The 22538-nt window shown below is 44.5% G+C and overlaps 1 protein-coding gene across 1 annotated transcript; it reads left to right on the top strand.

Annotated features, from left to right (window-relative positions):
• The first annotated feature begins 921 nt into the window (after nt 1-921).
• LOC142765590 (uncharacterized) lies at nt 922-22044 on the top strand. Its single transcript, XM_075866808.1, has 4 exons — nt 922-955; nt 16061-16123; nt 18267-18355; nt 21524-22044. The coding sequence occupies exons 1-4, from the start codon at nt 922-924 to the stop codon at nt 21686-21688; spliced, it is 351 nt and encodes a 116-aa protein (XP_075722923.1). The 3' UTR covers nt 21689-22044.
• The last annotated feature ends 494 nt before the right edge of the window (nt 22045-22538 follow it).

Below are 22538 nucleotides of genomic sequence, written 5' to 3'. Positions count from 1 at the left end.
TTCCCATTTGCGTCAATGACTGCTCCTTCCGAATCCGCAACATCGTCTCGCCAGGCGGTATCTCCACACCCGACGTCCGCCGCCACGCCGACCATGGCGACGTCCCACTCGCTGGTCCGAAACTCACCGGTGTCCGCCTTACCGCGTCAGACGTCATCTGGTTGGTTCATTTTTAGTGAGCTCCTCTACCGCCGCCGCAGTCTGCGTGGCGTTCACGTACTCCGCGCCCATGTCCGTGGACGCGTCCTCGCAAATTTCGCTGACGTCATATGGTGCCACTACGACGGACAAGCCCACCACGTCATGTGTGCCGCCTGCGCTCTCTTTGGCGTCTATCGCAGTCTCGGCAAGCAAGAAGACCTTCCTTTAGGCAACACTCTTGAGGTGCTATTCGTGTGCCCTGTGATTCTTGCTGAGCGCCGGTGAGCCAGTATGGTTGGTTAGTAACAAGTTTATCAGTAGTCTAGCAGATGCTTTTGCCGACCGAGCCTTAGATAACCTGCGTGCGGACGTCAAGGCCTTGCCAGACCACCACCTCGTGGCCTTGCGGGACAGACCATAGTTGGTCAACGAGGCTTAGTTAGTCGCCACGGTTGGCCTCTGCCAAAGGCAGCGGGCAACCGTGACAAAAGGGTTTTCTATTTAGCACCTTGAGGTTTTTGGTACAATCCCAGAATCCCACTGCTGTTCAGATGAGGATGAAGCGCATAATAGATGCCTACACTGATTCCCCTCACGTAGAGGCGCCCAGCTTGGCCGCTGCGGGCGTGTAGTCAAGGTGACGAGGAACGTCGTGTGAAAAGCTTCATGCGGGAAACGTGTATGATTTCGGTGCTGCGGTAACGGTGGTCAGTTGGCACGACAAGAGGCGTCACACGATAGTTGACAGGTGAAGTCTGCTCTAAAACAACATATTAGCCGATGAATCAAGTCTGGAACTTGTCGCAGAGACCAGGTGAGTGAATTGGTGTCAATAGCGGCACATCGTCACCCAGTCGGAATGATACCACACGATGAGAGGTGTCAAAGACGGCCTTCCTTGCTTGTTGCGTAGCTTCCATGTTCATACAAGCGCGCTGGCGGCAATGGGCAAGGCGAGAAATATATTCTTCGCAAGAAGATGGTGATGGAAGGTCATTGCTGGTGAGGAAGTAAACATCGATAAAGAAAGTAGGTGAACGTCCGTAAATAAGATAAAACGGTGAGTAGCCGGTTGTGCGCTGAACAGCGGTGTTGTAGGCGAAAGTGAGGAACAGTAGAAGTTTATCCCAGTTTCTGTGATCCGGTAGAATGAATACGGCGATCATGTCGGCAAGGGTTCGATGAAATCTGTCGGTCAGACCGTTTGTTTGAGGATGGTAGCTAGACTCCATCTTGTGTGTAGTACCAGAAACACGAAGAACTTCACCTAAAAGCTGTGATAAGGACACCTTTCCACGGTCACTTAGAAATACACGAGGAGCACCATGACGTAGTATTATGGCCTGAAGGACGAAGTCAGCAACTTCCGATGCTGAACCAGAAGCTACTGAAGTTGACTCGGCGTAGCGTGTCAGATGGTCTACGGCGGTGACTATCCATCCAGTTCTAGCGCCAGTAACAGAAAGGGGCCCATAGAGATCGACTCCGACGACCTCGAAAGGTGTTGTAGGGCACGTAATTGGCTGTAACTGACCAGCCGGGGGGGAAGTGGGAAGTTTGCGAAGTTGGCACGAAGAGCAGGAACCCACGTACTTTGCTACGCTGGTAGAAATGCCAGGCCAATAAAAGCGGCTCCGAATGCGGTCGTAGGTTTTGTGAAAGCCGAGGTGACCAGCAGTCAAATCGTCATGAAAGGCGTTAAGTACATGATGTTGAAGAGCGCGTGGCAGAACAGGTACCCAGTGTTGACCATCAGGTTGATATATGTGACGATACAGCACATCGTCCTAAAGCTTGAAGTGCTCGAGTTGTCGACGAAGGCGTGCATTAGGTGGACGCGTAGCTTCTGAGAATGCGCCGACAATACGGGTCAGCCTGCTGGCGAGAACTGAAGGGTGGGTCATCGTCGATTGGCGGTTGGTACAGCGAGGCGAGCAAGGCAACAGAAGTGGAAGTCACGTCCGCACTGGTGTCGTTGGAGGTGGCAGCTCCCAGGCAGCACAGAAGGTTGGCCCAATATTGGGGATAGATCGGCATTGCCTGGCCCATGAACGGCCCAGTTTTCACAACGTACCGCCAAGATTGGCTATGCCAGCCAAATAGAACGGCGAGGTTGGACCAGCGTTGACAACATTCCGCCAATGATGGCTGTGCCAGTCTATTAGATTGGTTATATTGGGCCAGCTTTCAGAACTTTCCGCCCATATAGGCTGTGCCGGCCTATTAGAACGGACACATCGGGCCAGGTTGTACAAGTAGCAGCCAATATGGGCGGAGCCATCCAATAAGACCGGCATTATTGGTCCGCCGTTTGAACGTTATTGCCGGCGTCAGCTGAAAAGTCAACATCACGATGTCATAATATTAGAATATGAGCCAATTTCTGCGTGTGCTGCTTTTTGGCGGTGTTCTGGCCCCAATTCACGCGCTGATTTTTCAAGTTAGAGAGAGAGTAATATATGTGCCGGTCACAATATTAGAACTATCTTTTCGTCATTAAACCATGCCCGCCGCGGCGGTCTAGTGGCTAAGGTACTCGGCTGCTGACCCGCAGGTCGCGGGTTCGAGTCCCGGCTGCGGCGGCTGCATTTCCGATGGAGGCGGAAATGTTGTAGGCCTGTGTGCTCAGATTTGGGCGCACGTTAAAGAACCCCAGGTGGTAGAAATTTCCGGAGCCCTCCACTACGGCGTCTCTCATAATCATATGGTGGTTTTGGGACGTTAAACCCCACATATCAATCAATCAATCATTAAACCATGCACAGCTCGTTGAAATGCATAATCGTTGCTTGAAGTTGTGCAAGGTAGACTTTTTAAGTGAGAAAAAATTACCGATCAAGTTTCTCTGTCAGACGTGACGTCCAATGCGGTGCTATCCGTACGTATGACGAAGCTGCTGCGGATACCGCTGCCTTACGCGTGCATGTAGACGTCGAATATCTGACGCAAATCTTATCGTATCATGTGTCGGGCTAGCTATCTACGCGACCTATTCGAATCTGTTTTGCGTTCACAGCAAAGTACGGTTAACGGCACTTGCTGCTGCTTGACGTGTGGGAAGAGCGGGGGTCGTCAGTTGCGTTATGGTGACTGAATCATACAACATATGCAGTTGCCGTGATCTAACACACAGACGCGCGTGCGCACGCACGCACGCGCTATATTCATGCAACGACCACACGAATTCCCAACAACATCGCAGCGAACGGTTGGTAAGGTGTTGCGGAGTGTGTGGGCGTCGTAAGGCACCCTGTCGGTGCCCAGCTCGTTGCGAACGCGAATTTCGGCGTGGAACGCTTCTTTTTTATGTACTTTTTTTACGTGTGCCCAGAACGGTAGGCTGCGCGATACGAGAAGTACGACACACAAAAAAAGAAGAAACGTGAATGCATAGGGCAAATCGTTAATAAAAAAAAAAACACGCACGCTCACGCCACGGCAGTGGCGTGAGCGTGCGTGTTTTTTTGTTATTAACGAAGCACATGTGCTTCCATAAAACATGACAGCCAAGAATGATGAAGTATTCATTTACATACAAATTACTATGAGTTGCTGAAACTCACGCAAAAGAACATAATTTTCTTCCTTGGATATTCATCGAGTGCCTTGGAATTATGCTATGTGAATTGGACACATCAACAGTGCATTACGATTCCCACCATAAGGGGCCACAATCTTGGCAAGTAATAAAAGTACTCTTCCCACCTGATGTGCACTTAACGTAAAGAGGCCTTGTTTCTCAAGTTAGCAATATATTATATATATATATATATCCACTGGAAAAGTATACCAGGTGTAACCAGAAAAAGGTGCACCTGCAGTTTAAAGTTTAAAAGAAGCAATGACATGCCAACCATCCAAAATAGAATGCCCGAGAAAGGAGCATCAATCACTATTACAGCAGCTAAAAGCCTGCTAACAGCTGAAGGTAGTCATGCTGCTCTTCCATTCAAGTATAGTGTACACTGAGACAAGATACTGAAGATACACCATCAGCAAATGACAAAAGCAATACAGACAGAGCTTTCTCTTATAATACAAAAAGTCCTTAGCTGAGGAGGCAAATAAGTCATTGGCACACAATAAGTGCACAAAAAAAAAGCTGTCGCACGAGGCTGTCAGCGCTTAGACAACACAGGCAATAATACAGTAGACTGAAGAAGGGAAAACCCATAGCAAAAGTTACCATACTCCTGAGTTCTTGCTTTGCGTGCAAATGAAGGTAGCGTGAAGTTGAACACTAGATTAAAGCACCACAATCAAAATCTGGAAGTCAATGCTTTAGGAATAATACAAAGTACTGAAGAAGCATGCAAAGAGCATTCCTGTGAAGGCAAATATAAAAAAAGACTGAAAGCTCTGTGGCCCTGAACAAGACAACACCACAACCAATCGAAGAGCCGTTCGGACACACCAGCAGTTCTGGCCAACACTAAAAAGTCACAAAAACATATCTTTAATGCCTTTTTTACAAGAGAACTTCAAAAGAAATGTTCATACACCAATGCCAGAAGTATCGATGAAAGCCATTACTCATATTCAGCTCTTCATTGAAACACTGACAGAAGATACTTGTACCTGGATGCTTAATTACTTTGGTACAACTCAAGAGCGTCGACGCCAAGTGGCAAAAAAATTATGACGGAAGACTACAATGTGATCAAATGCACACGTCAACCACCAATCAAGGTCCTATGCTAGAGTGAATATCGCAAAAAGTCTTGAACGCCTAATGTCACTGGCTCATACTCAGCGTTCTCAATCAAAATCTTGACCTCCCACACAGCCTATTATTTCAACAACCTGCCACCTCTAACCATGTCATGAAACAAGCTCGAGTATACACAAACCCTCCTCACCGTTAGGTAGTTAGATAGCTTCACTAGTGCTTCACTCTCGGAACACAAATGACCAGGGCCGTAAGTAGACGGGTAGTGAGGAGGTTCTAAGCCCCTGAAGTATTTTCATGCTCTGACTTTTCGTCAACAATAGCTTAATCTGGGCAAGTTGGTTCATCGTGGTTGTGTTCTAGTAACAGTGAGAGAAGTTCAGGAAGAGACAAAAAGGACAGGAAAGAGCGCTGACTGCCAACTAAATTTTATTGAAGGTACTACCCCCACTTTTTTACAGAGTACAAGAACAGTGCTCATGCACAACGACACATGTGAGACCATGATAATATAATCTTAACTGAGAAAAGAATACTCTCTCTCCGAATGGATGAGTGAAGGTATACTGATGCACTGATCCATGGCCTTCCTGACAAGAAAATGCTTTCACAGTCTCCCTTTCATTTCTTGTTCTTGCTTTTTTCAAAAACAGTGTTTTATGAAACAAAGAACTGCACTTACATTCTTTACAGTGTATGACCATGCGACTACCATAGCCATTCTTAACATTTTAAGCATGCTGTCTTGCTCAAACATTGGGGCATTGCCCAGTTTGTCTTATGTTTACGTTTCCACGTGTCAATAGTATCTCATACACAACATTATATTGGCATTCAGTATACCTATTCTCGTGACGAATGGTGAAATAATGGCTATTCCTGTTGCTTTTTAGTACACACACTTTTGAAAACTTGCAAGGGATGGCAAATAACAAGATAAAGTCATATCGGCTCGCTATTTTCTTTATATTGTGAAACACCTTATGTACGTACGGTATAGCATGCAAAGATCTTTGGTCATTCTGTTTTTATTTTGGTCCTGTTTAGTTTAACTTGACTTTCTGCAGGAGGGTTTAGCACACGGGTGTGATGGTGCTGTTGGGATATCCAGCATCCTTTAGTCTTTTAATCTGGTTTTTAAGGCTTACCTCATCCTTGTGCTCACATGACTTCTGAAGGGTGGCCTCAATGCACGTGGTGGCAATTCCTCTGTGTAAATTGTGTAAATAAGTAATTATGTGTTATGATGTACTAAAAAAGATGTCCCAAGAATTAGAATAAGTGACAGTAGTCAAAGTTTTTGTCACTGCCTTTATACAAATACCAGTTTATTTGTTGCCTCCTGCAGTATTTTAGGGCCTCTTATATAGATAGGATGTTTTCTCACTTTTTTTACATTTTTGTATTGATGATGCCATATGCTCAGGAGGTAGAATGTCGTTATGTTCTTTCTGATAACTTCTAGCTTCTGAGCAAAGACAATGTTTCCGAAAAATGAAAAAAGGCTAGCATAATATTAAGACATGAGAAGAAAGCAGAGTTTATCAAAAATGAATGCATTAGTTGGGAATGAGAAAAAAAGATGGATGACAGGTCAGTAATGTCAATTATTTATATTAGGACACATGAAATGTAGCAGAGGGTGGCAGGTGATTAGTTCTAATGAGATCGAGAAATTATCAGCCATAATATGAAATTGGCTCATACAGGACAGAGAACATTGATTGGGCTTCCACCCTGCAGTGGACATAGTATAGGCTTAACGCTAACAATGAGCAAAGCCTGTGAAATTAATGCTCCATGAAATGAGCAGTACTGCACAGATTGCTGTGCTAGACTTCCCATTTTGCATGTTTTTACCAGCTTATCCTGCTCGCTGTTCAGACACAAAGCTTCACCAGAAAAACAATGTTATACTTGGTGAGGATAATGCCAGTGAATCCAGTGTTTTATCTACACCTTTCCTTGCTTAAGTCCTCCTCCAAACTATACGATTTTTCTTGGAAATGTTCTGCTTACGGCACACCAACCGATCAAGTGAAACAACCTTATTGGGGTCCTGCAGGACGCGCCCTAGTATGCAATCACCATTTCACTTCACGTTACAACATACTGGTGGTAAAAATATTCTCTGGCAGAGTACAGAAGTGCATGCACTGAGCTAGCTTGTGCAGCGCGGCCTATTCCAGAAAGCTGAACCTATGTTTGGTACAGAATTTTGTAACCACACGATGCTTGCACAGATTAAATGCGGCCACACATAGCAACTTCTGAGCTTTTTTATGAAATGATCTCGCAGTATCTGAAAACATTTGTTTTTTTGTTTACTTCATAGTTCCCAGTGAAATATTTCTCTTGTTCTTCTCATTGAATAATGGCATTTGGTGTGACTAAGGTGTTCCTAATGCCTCACTATGAGATCAGAAAAACGATTCTCCTTGAAATTGCTTCACAAGCATTTCCTAAGATATTGAATGACACTGCTTGCACATGTACAAACATTTGCTAGTTTTATTGAGGGTTGATGATAAAGGGAATCAGTTGGTGCATCCAAGCCGGACAGAGATTGACTGGCCCTGAAAAGGGCCGTTTAGTTATGTATCTTGCAGCTTGTTCCAGGTAGACACGGCTTCATTCTGTAGAAATGGTAACTCATCACACTGGTTCCCCAGCATGAAGAACATAACTTGATGCTAACACTGACTCAGATGTTCTGAAATGTCATAGAGGGTACATGAAGGCTAGGTACATGAAGGTTGCAGTTATACTAACTGTACAGTCAGCATGCTTGTGTGATATGTGCATAGCTGCATCAAAGCCACGTGTGAGAATTGCGTGAACAGCTGAAAATCTCAATGGCAGCATAGCTTAAGAAGTCTGTCATCCCTTTTTTGCCAGTTTCCAATATCATCCTTCCCTTTTCATGCATCTTCTTTCAATATATCTGGGGTTTTAATTCCCAAAACCACAATATAATAATGAGAAGCAAATTTTTAACATCTGGTGTTCTTTAACATCTTCACTTGTTTGCAGCGCAACACCAGAAACACAGGACAGGGAAGGAGCAAAACAGAAAGAAAAGACGGCACCGACTCTGAAAAAGACGGCTCTGACATCATGACACGCACATGTCGTGATGTAAGCTGCCCAAAGGGTGGCCTCCCGTGAGAATAGTGAAGAATTGGGAATAGAATCTACCAGTAAGGGCTTTGTGTGCAATTCACAAACAGTGAAAAAGATCCACCAGGGGTGAACCACAGGTACATGGTGCACTCTGGTTGAGAGAGAGCAGAGTAAAACAGATGTGCCAGACAGGAGATTATAAATGGTTTTGTCTGGAGCTGGTGCCAGACTGAGCTCTGATTAAGCGTAAGGGAGTATTGAGCGCCAGGCCAATCTGATCCCATTCCTGTGATGGGGTGCAATGTGATGACAGGTGCGAATTCCATTTTCTTTTTTTTCCATGGGTTTAGGGAAATAAATTTTCAGGGATCAGATGAAAATACCTCCGACACACATAATAACATGCTTATTCTTGGGCGTAGTCATGCCTAGCCACCAGATTGGGCGAAAAAAGAATGTTTCCCGAAATGTGCGATAAAGTGTTTGGTGCTACGCCTTGACGGAAGTATTGATAGGTGCTTTGGAAATCGGTACGCCATTTCTGTAATCGTTAAATATGCAACTGCATGTGCCACTGCCAGGGATAGCGTGACACTCCCAGCCATTTCGGGGTAAGTCGTTTTAATCTACATGAAGATGTTAATGAGCCCGTTCTCCATCACAGCAGTAGCTGTGGCCATTCCTTCAACTAGGCCTACTGCAGCACCAACTAAACGTCTGCATGAATTTAGTGCTAGTACCGTACATAATAATCAGCACGTGCCTTGGGTTCACTTCGATGGTGTTGTGAATTCATCTTGCGTGACAATGGTTTAAGTTGCATGCGTGCCTTAATCATTATTGCAATAGGAGACCATGATTTATCGTCACGCATGGTGTTGCTTAGCTCGGTCCTCAGTGTTCGAAGCAGGTTCCGCCTTGTGAGTGCATGAGAGAGGCACAATGATTTCTGCTCTGTGTTTCTATAATTCCCTAGCCTGTATTATACAGGAAGCGGATAGTGCTGGTGTGCGTAAGCTGCCTCGGTGCGCTCTCAACCGCCTGCCTGGTAAGACTGATAGCTCATTCTATCAGCGCCTTGTCGTACTACCTCCTCACACTGCGACATGTCCTCCACTTGGAAGACATGATGACGGAACAAGATGATATGAAGCCCAAAACTGCAATGTTTGCAAGCCACAACCCGAGCAAATAATTCAACGGTGAGGCCAGGAAATCTACCTGACTAGGCCTGGAGCAACAAGCCAGAGAGCATATTCTTGGCTGGATAGATGGATGGATGTGGCCGTACCCTTTAGATCGGGCAGCGGCTAACGTAAGGGTGACAGTGGGCACGCCTGCTTAAGTCCACGTTTCACCACTGTGGGCTTGGATACCTGTTTTTCCCACTTTTTAACTACCTTGTTAGTTTTATAGATTTCCTTTAAACGATTAGTGACTCCGTCTTTTACACCCAGTGTGTCTAGTATTCCCCACAAGTCCTCTTGAACCACGCTATTGTACGCTCCCTTGAATTTCTGCAGGCCGGTAGGAAGCTTCACAGCGCAGCGCCTGATCTTGTGAAACGGCGCAGCCATGCAGGCAGGGCATTCAATTCCCTCCCTATTTTTTGTATACTACTGTCCTTGTGTACATCGCAGAACACATAACAGTAATGATAGCAAACAGATCATTGATTCGGGTAAGCTTGATGTTTTTATTTAAAATGGAACAACGAGGAAGCTGCTGAAGCTCGTGCCTGTATACAGCTGCTTTATATGGAGATGAAACTTTAACGAAAAAAAAATGTAATGATAAACAGTAGGCTCATAACAAACAACATTTCTCTTAGGGTGCATGGAATATATGTCCCATGCAAGGCTATGCATTGCACTCCTTACTGCATTAATTATGTACACGTACTGCAGGGCATGCAAGTGTATGCAGACACACGCTGACGAAATGGCATTTTTTGCTACATACAAACGTGCACCGCACCAAATAAGACGCACGTGTTTGTATAGTCAGGGAACACTCGTGAATATTGATGAAATCACACAGCTCGCTTACAGTATAAAACAAACACAATTGCGAACAATAAAATGCGACGCTGTTTAAAGAGGCGGACCCAGGTTACGAGGAGAATTATCAGTATGGCATGCACACCACGTGTCAAGCTTTTGCAATATTTAAAGAGGCTAAATATGGAAAGTTGCCTTTGTAAGTTAACATGACAGTACCAAATGGAGAAGCCACACGAGAGAACAATTCATCGTGGGCTAAAGAATGTCTTCTAAATATTATACACAGCTTTGCAAGATAATATCGACGAGTTTTACTCGTCTAGGTGTGGGAGGTGTAGGCCTGATAAAATGCGATGTTGCTTCAGAGCCTTTCTTTCGTAATATTGCAATTTTATTCAACTCTTTAAAACGCGGCACCATAAATTTCTACTGGGTGCTCGAACACGGCAAGCAGGTCGCGGGGCAAAATCTTCGTAACATTTTATTACCAAAACAGCGATACTAGCAATGCTTGAGCTGCACTTGCTGTTTTCTAAATTGTAACCTCCTCAATCTCATCACTGTGATCAGGAAACAGAGAGGAAAAGTACAGCAGTAGTACGTAGAGAAATATTCAATTTCAAGCCCTTTAGCAATATCATCTAAACAAACTGCCAATTCACTGTTGAATTCTCGATGGAAACAAACAGCTGATCAGGGACGCAAGCTTGGCTTGGCACTGGCTTGGCCGTTCATACAGAGCCAAAAGCCGCTGCAGGAAACTGGATTGCGGATCGTATTGAGACAAAATATTTTATACATTTTTGTTTTCTTTCTTTCATTTCTCTAATTGCTCTTGTGATGGCGTGGACCGCGCTTCGTGATCTCATGTACCGGCGCACTGTTTTTAAGTTTAGTATGGCGCACGATAGTACATGATTGCTTGCTTTAATTTAAAAAGGTTCGCGAGTATGGCAGCAACACTGCAATGTCGGGAAGAGGCACGGGGAAGAGGATAGTAGTAGAACCAGTAGCAGCTGCATGCCCGGGTGGAGCGACTGATGCCCAGATGGAGGAATGTCAACCCGATGCCTTTTGTGTTGGCCGTTCTGGCAGTTACGCCGACTTTATAGAAAGAGACGACCCCGTCGCTTGTCCTCTTCTCTTTTCCTTCGGGCATCAGCGACAACATTGACGGACGACGTGTTCGACTTCACCGTGCACGTGAGTATAGGTTGGTTTTTCATTCGAGTGAATTCTTGTTCAGATTTGCAACTTGTCGACTTCAGCCTGATCACCTGTCACCGGCAATAAGTCACATACGTGTGATATTTAGGTGAAATAAATGATAATGCACATTTTCTGCTCCATTTGCGTGACTTAGCTACACCAGGACATGAGGTAAAGCCTTTGTCGCCTAGCCACTAGCAGGCAAGATCGATCACTCGCATCCTTCAGTTCACGAATCAACGCGCCTGCCTTAAAATTAGTAAGCTGCTCGCAAAGAAATCTTACCGAGGCAATTTCGTTTTCTGTGAACAATGCACCGTAGATTTGTCTTGAATAACAAAAAAAAACTTGAAAAATAAATGTCGCGACCTTTTAGAAAACGCCGTGTCTAAGAGCTAGATGCGGCATTTTGTAAAAGGCTAATTAAATTCAGTATATTTTCGTAGTTTCTGCTTGAAATTATTGTCTATGAATTTCATGGCCCAATCTTTTGCTTTGGCTGAAAATCTCGGCGGCAAAAACTTTGTTTAGTGTCCCTTTAAGGGCAGGTGTAGATGCCATCATTTCAGTCTTTTTGCTAGTCGGTCGGCTGGTTAACAATAAGGGTACTAACTAGAGTTCCAGATTTCATCAGCAACACATCGTCATGGCTTCATCAGATGCTGCATTATATACATTCTATCCTCGTTTTTAAATAGGTGTACTTATGGTCCACTGTTACAGGAAACAAGCGAGCTCATGGACAGTGAGCCATGTGGTGCTAACTGGCAGCGAGGCTTGTGAATGGGACGCATGCGCATAGAATCGGGGTGCGCCCAGTTTTGTCTGCCATCTCCGCCTGTGCGCATGACAGCATTGGAAAGCGCATCCGTATTTTAGCTGCGCAATTTATCTAGCCCAGTGCCTCCTGCCTCAGGGATTTCCTGTGAGCACAAAAAATGCATGATTTTAATCGTTGCTGCAGTGTTTTGGAAGTTGTCACCGTAAAGCACATCATATTTTTCGCATAATGCTCGCTGCAACTAGCAAGTTTCGATGACTCAAAATGCTGTTCAGGTCTGATGTAGCAAACATTTTAAGCTCGTCCTCGTGACCATGAAATATTGGTTTATTAAATAATGGAAGGCAGAGTTGGTATCAGTTGATTTACAGTGTGACAATGAAAAGTGCGAAGGACCGTGCCTCGCAAGTAAGCCCCGATAGCATGAGCAGAGAAGTAGCAGATGAGGATGCTCATGCGCTGCATTTCCAAATCTCACCAGCACTAATGCTTGACAGACTGCTGGCCACGCACTAGCGTGTTCTTTCTGAAACAGGACTTTGGCCCTGTAAGCAAGTTCTTGAAGGGCATAAGTAAAACGTAGAATGGGCCCCCTAAATGCACCCATCCTTGAACCATTGGGCTTATGAATTAGTGCCCTTTTCAAAATACAACTATTCTGAGCTATAAATTGTGACAGAACAGTACACGAAGTTTAAAAATGGGAAAAAAGTCTTCAAATGTCCCCTTTATACATAGTGTTCTTGTGATGTCACTCCTGCCGTTGTCGCCCTCTCCCGCCATACCCGGGTAACTCCCTGGGTACCTACGGCAGTTCACGTGCTGCAGTGCGGTTTGTTGGGAGCTCGTCATCTGTTGCTGTGAACGATGTGGAAGCATTCTGGTTTTTTGTTGTCTTACTTTAACGAGCTCATTGGATTAGGAAGGCCTCGCTCGTTCACTCGATACAAGACCAGATAATCAAGATGTGCGACACATATACCAGCCACGGCGTACAGCGGCTGCCCGCCACAACCTATGAGGGCCTATTATCTTGCTTTCACTACAAATTGCCTGGCCCAAAAACAAGTGAAAGCTCAAAATCTCTCGAGCCGCAATTTTAAGAGTGGATGTGCGAAGCGCAGCTGCTCCCATCGAAAACTAGTCGTGCAGAGCTAGGCAAGTTTACAAGAGATATAATATTATGAATATATTGTCACGGCCTACGCCACCAAAGTAGCAATGCCCCCCCCCCAAGTGTTTTAAACAGTGCTGATGTTGAGCTTGAGCCTCTTTGATTGCAATTTGTGGAAATAGTCGAGGAAAATATTATACAAGGCAGATAGCGACTTTGCGTAGTGTGTGCCACGGTAATGCCAGTCATCACTTTATTTTTCACGTATGCTTTAACACACTTTTCACTTTGTATTTTGCTTTTGTTGTACGCTAATGTACAGTGGAGTCATTGAACATGATAGAGACCGTGTATAGAATTAATTGACTAATTAAAAAAAAACCTGACGCCCAACTTGAACCGATCGGCTATACTTCAAAGTGAACTAATATTGTTTCCCATTCTTTATAGTTTGTTTCAATGCAATACCAAATCTCCGGGATTGCCATCACGACTTTAACCGCCTTCCTCGCCATCATGATTTTAACTGCGGACAAGTTTGTATGTACAGTATCTTGGTAAGCTATATCTGTTTGCAGGTAAATACTTGGCTATGGCACTTACCCGTAATGAAGTTGCATCTGAAGATGCAAATATTGCAAAGTTTCTTCAAGTAGCTTTTGTTAATCTGCACCAGCCAAATACGCTGAAACTTTTAGGAAAATCGGAATGTGCGTTCTCAATTTCAGGTTATAACTTTCAGCGAAGAAACACCCTAAGCTCTGCTCCCTCTGCGTGGACTACTAAATCAACTTGCCTCACTAGCAGCTCATAATTTCTCAAACTTGCATCGCGAGGCAAAACTGAACGGGTGCAAGCACGAGGAGACAAAATGGCAGTTGTAGGCGATAGATTCGGTTGGTGCCCGGGCATGTTGGTGGCGCATTTCGGAAGTGACGAAAAGGCCCTGCGAGATGCACGTGCACACTTTGTATAGTTGCTGTATTGGACAGCAAACTTTTTTTCTTATCTGAGCAGTTTTACCAAAGGAAGCTTCATCATATGGCGTGATAAATGAAGCGAATCCACAGGTTGAACCACATCATAGCCTCGCTGTGCTTTTGTACTTTTTTTAGCTCGCGAAATTTATTTGTACATATAAGTGACAACTTGCCAGTAATAAGGCAGCACTTGTTTCTTTACCATATGATCATCTCCGGTGTGCTGCTGCCTCAATATTTCAAATTCTAAGCATTTACACCATTGTATGCTAACTTTTCCTTCAAAGTGAGACAAGCCACATGTGTATCGTAGATCAAGAAGCATGCCAGTTTCACGTACTTGCAAGGTAAACATCAGAAATGCACAGTTGATCAAAAATACTAGTTTAATGGTGCATCTACATAGCAGAGCACCTGTGGCACCTCGGGAACAAGATAATGCCACATATGTTACAAGAGATAATTAAAAAAGACAGGGGACGTTCCGTGAACAAATAGAAACAAAAATAAAATGGCACGTGGCAGCGGAGCCCGTGGGACTTCAGCGGATGAACGTAAGGTGTGTGTTTAATATGTGAAAGAAAAAAAAATTCAAAATTTTGGCGACTGAAATGAGGGTGACTTAGTGAGTGCGCTCATGACGAGAGTAAACACGGTTATTATTTTTTTTTCAAATCTCTTCTGAAGGCCACAAAAAATCTGTATGTGGTGCAGCCTAACAGAAGGTCCGTGAAGGCAAATTATGAATTCGTCGTTGTACAAAGGCCTTTTTTTTTTCAGGCGCACCATCCCCGTCGCGGTGGTCTAGTGGCTAAGGTACTCGGCTGCTGACCCACAGGGCGCGGGTTTGAATCCCGGCTGTGGCGGCTGCATTTCCGATAGAGGCGGGAATGTTGTAGGCCCGTGTGCTCAGATTTAGGTGCACGTTAAAGAACCCCAGGTGGTCTAAATTTCCGGAGCCCTCCACTACGGCGTCTATCATAATCATATAGTGGTTTTGGGACGTTAAACCCCACATATCAATCAATCAATCATGCGCACCATAAATAGTGCTCAAAATTTAATTGCATATGTTGTTTTCATCCTTGCTGTATTCCGTGCTATTTATGATGTAAACAAAAAAGTAGCACGCTGAAGTGGTGCTGCTTTTGGGCAACAGTTGAAAATGGCGGGGTGCATGAATGCGGAATACTGCCGCTTACACTCAAATCACTCTTGTGGTCACCTCCCACTGTTTGCAGCATGTGTTGTGTATACACAGCTGCATATTTCCTAGCTAGAAAAATTTGATTTTAGGTGTTTCACACCATTTTCCATGTAACTATTCCACAATTGCACACACTGATCAGCAGGCTTTCAATTGCGCTGAAGGACATAGGTGCCATAAAATTCATAGTAGATTCTTTCAAGAAACCGTATGTAAAGACTGAAGCTTCATGCGTACATACACACACACATACCATATTGTTTTTTGTACTTTATGAAAGCTGCGAAGGTCTCATGTGCCTCCAAGCGTAACCTGTCTTATTTATTCTCCATCACCGCAAAAGTTTTGTGAGTTTCAAATAAAAGTACTTTGCGCATGGCCACTTTTGGGTAATTTTTTTGTGTAGGTGTTATTTGAGCAGCCTACAGTGTTTACTTTATAAGCCTGTATGTATATGTTGCATTATAAGGATGCAGAATGTGTGTAGCTGTACAATATAGCTGAAGTGTAAAAATTAAGTGTGTCTATTGTAGTGTTCTTGCAACCAATCTTACCCCCGTATTCTAGAACGTCCCTCCACTCAACGTTTCACCTTCACTTGAGATGGCTGATGGGAGCGCCGTCTCTAAGCAGAGAAAATTGCTGCATGTCAGCAATAATCTGCTGTGATTCTTGAGTAGCGCAGCGTCGCTTTCAAAGGAGCAGCGGCACAGTGCTCAACTCTATCAAGTGAAGGGTGAAAGTCGAGTCGGGGAGCGTTTATGAATATGGGGGTTAGTTTTGTTGTCATGTTAACCTGCCATTAACACTGGATTGATGCTACTTTGCTCTAGCTGTACTGTCCTCTCCAAGGCTCAAGGAGGCACCGCACGGGGAAGGCTTGGAGCAAACCAAGCGTGAGTTTCCTTTCATTGTTACACTATGCACGTATTAAGTGATAGACTTTAATATATGCTATTTGTATTGTGCAAGTTTTTGGGGACATACAACTTCCAACACTTATATGTTCTGACAAAAATCACGCAAGAATGAGAGAAGCTTGTGCAAAAATTATGCAAGAGTGTAAGAAGCTTTTGCACAAGTCTGTGAAATGAAGTTTTGAAATTTTGTGGCAATGTGTCATTGTACAGTGGTCAACAGTCTTGCTCAGCATGCTTGACTGCAGGGCTCCCGGCTGCACAGGCGCATCTAAGGAGTGCCTGATGCATGATGGGCCAAATGTCAGCCTGCACACTGGTGCCTCTTATCCCCGTTTGTCTGTTACATCAGTGTCTCTTGTAAAGGGGATCAACTGTGCTACCTTTTTTTTCGAATGTAATGAGTTCTTTTTCCAGATTATTGTTGTTTTAAGGTAGAGCCTCACATTTCTATCAAGATTTTATTTTTCTTTCTAGATGCTATGAAGTCACTCCTTGTGTTACAATAGAGTGAACACTGTTATGAGAAAAGCTGCTTTATAGAGTTAACTCACTCCATATTGACTTATTACACAGAATTGGTGAAACCTACACTCCATTCCAGCTGCATTAGGAATAATATTCATTTGCATACTTCTGTTTCTTTTGTTTGTTTGTTGGCTGGAGGTTTGGAGTATAGGGTGGCCAGAGGGCACTGTGTAGTCTTTCTTCATCTTCCCAATTTTATTAACATCAATTGATAGGCGTATGGGAAGCAGCCAGCATGCTGAAACAGCGATGCAAGCATGCAAGATGTTCACCATTGCATGCAGTCAGTTGCTGTGAGCAACCTACTGCATACAATTAACTGCGAGTGGTGAACTAACGCTGCACTATGTGTGCCTCCTGGAAAGCTGCAATGGTAAAGTGCCACAATCGTATAGTAACATGGATAACATCGCAATTTGTTTGTTGAATAATTTGCAACAGAATCAATGGAGTTTTGGATAAATTTGTGTATCTGCCTGGTTCATCAAAGCTACAAAGTCAAACCGGTATATACTCGCGTATTATGTGTACTTTTTTTGTCAATCCGGTCATGTGCGAAGCTAGTAGGAATCGCTGGCCTAAAAGCTCAACTGGGAATATATGTTGCAGGCGCTGGCACAGCTGTCTCAAAGCGGATTGTCATTTGTTTGCTAAGCCTGTTCAAATGCCCCCATTTTCTTGAAGTTCTTCCGAACAGTGCTCACAAAAACCAGTTCCCAGGACAGGGTTATACCAGAGAACATAAGTACTCTCCAATAATTGTCGGGAACCCAACAAAAAGTAAGATGCAGACAAGGAAGCGCGATGCCAACACAGTGCTGTGTGTGTCGCTCTTCATGTGTGTGTGTGTCCATTCCTTGTCCCAGTCTTCTATTGCATTGTGTTCCCTCTGATATCTAACCAACACACCCAAGCTTCTATGCTAAGTCTTATTCAACGCACTCTTCTGCTGGCTCCCATACTGAATATTGCATGTCGAAGAACTCCACGCTGATGTGCTTAGCGGTAGCACGGTTTCAGTTTTCTTCGGTAAGCTTTATAACAGCAATCTGCCTCGTATATAATTATTGTAGCCTATCACAAGGAACGGTAAAAACGCAATGGCCAGATGGCGAAACCAAAAAAAAAAATGTGTGCGAAAACCTGCCTCATCTAGTTGATGTGACAGGTCCTTGCACGCGTTCAACATCTGTGCTGTGTCTCGAGAATACATTCTTGCCGTGGAAGAGGTGGGAAGATAGGAGGCAAACCTTTAGGCATTTCGGACTACACATAAACAGGTTTCAGTTTTCAAGTTCATTCGATATTCTAGGGAAAGCATAAAAGTTCATGGAAGAAGGGACCTTGCACTCAGTCCATTTTGTGTAAGACCGCACTCGCCTGCTCGACAAGAGATGTGCCTGACCAGAGCATCATGAAGTCAAATGTGTCTGTGTGTGTGCTGGCAAGGTGGCTCGGGCTGGTTGGGGAGGGCAAAGTATGCGAGCAAAAAGTTTCTTGTAGTAAAGCAGGCTGGCTAATTATACTGGTGAGCAAATTATGTGACGATGCAAATTGTGCGAGTAAATATGGTATGTGCTCTTGTATGTTTCAGCTCTATTGCTACGGATCCTGCGGATCCAACGTGGCATCCGGCAGCAACAAAGAGAGGTTCTGCAGGAGGTGCGACAGCTGAAGCACAAGGTACGGCTCTTGTCCGTGCCTCAGCACGCCCAGCCAGCACAGCGCCCCTCTGACCTTCCCCGGCTGCCTGCTGGTACAATTGGAGAAGTGGAGGCAGCAGAGGCAGCTGTGCAGAGTAAAGCTGTGGCTGCAGCTTTGGTGTATATTTCTTGATTTTTAGTATGCCTATGTAACATGCAGAAATTTAGTACTGCTTTAAGATACTGTGTTTCGGGAAACAAACTAGTCAGGTTATCTCATGAGCCACTGTACTACAGTCGAATATGAATAATTCGTACTCAAAGAGGCCAGAAAATTTGTTCAAATTAAAAGAAGTTCAAAATAATGAAAGTTACCGTAATTACTTGAATCTAACACGCACCTTTTTTCCGGTTAAGAGAGTTCATAAATCGTATGTGCGTTAGAATCGAGTATGAAAAAAAATGAATATTGTCATTCTATTGCCATCGCCACTTACAAAATGGCCACCCCCTACGTGCGTCGGCATGGCGCGTCGGTCATTTCTGCCTATGTGTTTCCCATGCGCGGCACTTCATACGTGTGCTGAGGAGTTCGTCATCTTGTAGTACATTAGCATCGACGGCATGGTAAGGCCGACTCCAAAAACTCGACGAGTGCACCACAATGCTGCTTCTAAAAGAAAAGTAGTCGCGTGTGCCGGAACGGACAGAAATCGAGCCGCATCGCGGTCATTCGTAGTTCCCGAAACGTGCGTGCTGGACTGGCGGAAACAAAAGCAGAATATTGTCGACAGCAAAGATTCACGCAAAGGCTTCAGTCGACCACAGTAGGGTCGGTTTCCACAAATTGAAGAGCTGCTCGGCGAGTATGTGATTAAGCAGTGAGCGGCACAGCGGCCCATGACGACAGAGCTGCTCCAAGTGCAGGCTATGCAGTTAGCCTTAGAAAAAGGGCTAATGCAGAGCCATTTTAAAGCGAGCAGGTGCTGGCTAACGAACTTTATGAAGAGAAAAGGCTTTTCCCTCCGAAGGCGAACGGGCATATGCCGGAAGTTGCCGGAGGAGTACGAAGAAAAGCTTCAGAGTCTTCAGAGGTTCCTCCTAAACTTGCGGCACAACAACGGCTACCTGCTTGGGCAAATCGGGAATGCCGATCACACGCCTCTTTACTTCGACATGCCTGGCATCGCAACCGTCTAGGAGAAGGGGGCGAAGCAAGTTTGTGTACTGACATCGGGCCACGGTAAAACTAGAGTGACAGCAATGCTCTGTTGCACATCAGATAGGGATAAGCTTTCCCCGTACTTCATATTTAAACGGAAGACGCTCACAAAAAGAGTCGTTTTCGCGAGTGGTGTGATCAAGCGGGCCAACGAGAAAAAAGGGTGCGCGTTGCAACCGATGTCTTAGTTTTTTTTTTTTTTTTTTGTCGTGGAAACCGGGCGCGCGTTACAATCGAGGGCGCGGTAGAATAGAGTAAATACGGTAAACGAGCGGAGGGCTCACCATGCAGTGATGCATGTGCATAGAGAAGTTTTATTCACAAATTACAGGACATCCGTCATTAATTAAAGTTGTCAATACATGTCTGTACACGTTGGCCTTGCAACGAGTCAACAAGTTTTGCGTGCAGTTTGCAAAGCATTTGTACTTCGGCTTCAGTATTCTCCTGGCAAAAGAAGTTGCGCGCGGCAATGTCCAGTGCTGACACTCTTCGAAGACAACTGTGTTTCCACTGTTACCATCTGCGCTGCAGCCGCAGCGTGGCCAGCACATGATGAGAATGGAGGAGCGTCTCCACCTGGAGAAAAGCAGATCAGCATTCGAGAGAGAAACACTCCGCGGCAGATTTTTTTTTTCTCTCTCTTCATGCGCGGTGTTGAAAGGAGAATAGTCTCTACATAGCAGGAAAGAAAAACAGGAAAGCGTGACACCGGCGTGTTGCAGATCGGCATGAGAGAGCCAACTCTCTGTGACAGCTTTTTTTCCCCTCTTTCTCTTCATGCGCAGTGTTAAGAGGAGAAGGGTCTCTACGTGGCAGGGACAGAAAAAGCCGAAACGGGGCGCAGGAATGTCGCAGATTGGCATTTGGCAAACATTCCACCGCAGTCTTTTCTTTCCTTTTCTTCATTTTCTTCTTCAAGCACAGCGATGAGGTGTCTGAGGTGCCACCGCAGGATTGGGCGGGGTGCTGAGAGCATTTTCGGAGCGCGGTATAGCTCTGATAGGACCACAGCATCAGTTCGAATTAAGTGTGTTGGAATTAATGAGATTCGACTGTATTTACTATAGTCTGTGAAGTCCGAGTGAACTGTCCTAAGCTAGCAGACGATGTAGGCGGCATCGTGTGTTTGATGGGCAGTGACTAGCAATAGCCTGCTTAAAACAGACATTCACTAATTTTGTTCATTCATCACCCTATTTCGTGTCCGCTGCGGCTCTCTCTACTTTGAGCTACAGTTCACCCTGCCTTGTGTTAGCCGATTTCTTACTTTTTTAAAAATCTAACATGCACCCAATTTTGCAGTGTGAAGAAAAATGCACCTTTGTTTATTGTGATGAGATTTCTATAGCGACATGCCTCTTTGTTGGCTATCGCAGAAAAATATAAACAGCAAATGGTGCGACCATCTAGTGTGACCTTTATTTTTCTATCAGTTTCATCTATGACCAAGATTTGGTCGCTCTAAGGTTGCCTCTTAGTACGCCTTGATCATGTTCATTTATCTTGTTGTGCTCAGCTTACAATGCATTGATTAAAAACATGTCCAAGCTTTTTTTTGAATTCCACATATTTTATCGTTTTTCACCTGTAGAAGCTACTCCTGGTCAACATTCAGGCAAAGACATTGTAACCTCGAAGAAACGTGTATTGGAATTTGAGCACTGTACAAAGTAATTATACTATTTCATAGCTAGAATCAATGTTTATTAAGGGTTATAACAGTGTTGTATTTGATTTCATAACAGCGAAACTGCATTCAGAGAAGGACTCTGAAAGGTTCTCACACTGAGTGTGAGAGGGCTGATGTGGAAACCATTTTAGGTCAAGTGAGTTGAAGTTAGCGTAAAAAAACAATGAAATGTTGTGATGCCCAAAAATTCAAGCTGTTGTTTTCAGTGTCCTCTTCTTGCAGATTTTTATCATGAAAACATTTCGATGTGCTGTTGCGTTTACCCCATCTATGCTTCTTGCATTTTTTTACAGCGCAAGCACCTCCTGCAGATTGGGGGACGTGGCCTCCGAGAAATTGGTGTGAATGCCATGAAGGCTGTATTGGCACATGATGTGCAAGTGCTGTACAGCCTTCATGGCAGAAAAGGGAAAAGGGCCTTTGTGAACCTGAGGCTCTGTAGATTAGTGACATGTTAGACTTGTTCATTGTTTTATGTGTGTGTACCCTTGTGTATTCTCTGTACTGCAGTGCTTCATGTGTACTATGGTATTTCTGTTCTTGTATGCAGATGTCATCTGCCAAAAAGCAGGGTGCGACCAGGCGGAGGCCCTCAACATTATTAAGAGGTGGCTGCCAGGGTCTGGCGATCGCTGTGTGGGCAGGAAGCGGCGCTTCAGAGAAGCATTTGTTGTGGAGCAGCCCGATGATCCCCACTCTCAGAGTGCAGATTATCGGCTGCTCGCGGCAGCTGGCTTCCTGCCCAGCCACAGCAGCCAGGGCCTTGACAGCACCACTGTCACTGTGCCCCCAACGCAACCTGATCTGCAGTAGAGCAGGCCTTTTTTAGTTGTGTATATATATTTTTCAATGTATACATTTTTTGTTGTACCAAATAAATAAAAAAAACAAAAAATAAATGGTCTGCAGACTGTCGGTGGTGCACTGTTCGGCTAGCTTATGCTGATTCGGAAGCACCATCACCATGTTTTAGTTACAAACAAATGCTCTAAACTATAACTATTCTCGATTACTATGTGGGGGACATATGTGGGGATTGCAAGTGGGGGACATACGCTTTCAACATTTACTTCCTAACGACTTTTTTCGATCTGCTGTACCAAATATCAGTACCAAATAAAGCACTCGCTATTGCAAAAGATAAATTGGTAAAAAAATAAACTACACTTCTAGTGTTAGCAAAGGGAATGAGGTATAAAAGATGAAATAGATCGAGTAACTGCTTTCAGTTCTCAGCATTCAATTTTCTGTTGCCCCAAGTATACAGGGCTGCAAAGCTACAAGAGCGGGTCATTGAGGAATAGTTTA

This window comes from Rhipicephalus microplus, chromosome 1 (genome assembly GCF_043290135.1).
Source record: "Rhipicephalus microplus isolate Deutch F79 chromosome 1, USDA_Rmic, whole genome shotgun sequence".
NCBI classification, from domain to species: Eukaryota; Metazoa; Arthropoda; class Arachnida; order Ixodida; family Ixodidae; genus Rhipicephalus; species Rhipicephalus microplus.
This window is presented reverse-complemented; position numbering and strand designations above follow the sequence as displayed.

What these genes read in the sequence shown, in the direction of transcription:
- LOC142765590 (XM_075866808.1), top strand. Translation starts at nt 922, where the DNA reads ATGAATCAAGTCTGGAACTTGTCGCAGAGACCAG. An exon ending in GAACTTGTCGCAGAGACCAG is followed by an intron (nt 956 to 16,060) that starts GTGAGTGAATTG and finishes ACTTTGCTCTAG; the next exon opens with CTGTACTGTCCTCTCCAAGG. An exon ending in AGGCTTGGAGCAAACCAAGC is followed by an intron (nt 16,124 to 18,266) that starts GTGAGTTTCCTT and finishes TGTATGTTTCAG; the next exon opens with CTCTATTGCTACGGATCCTG.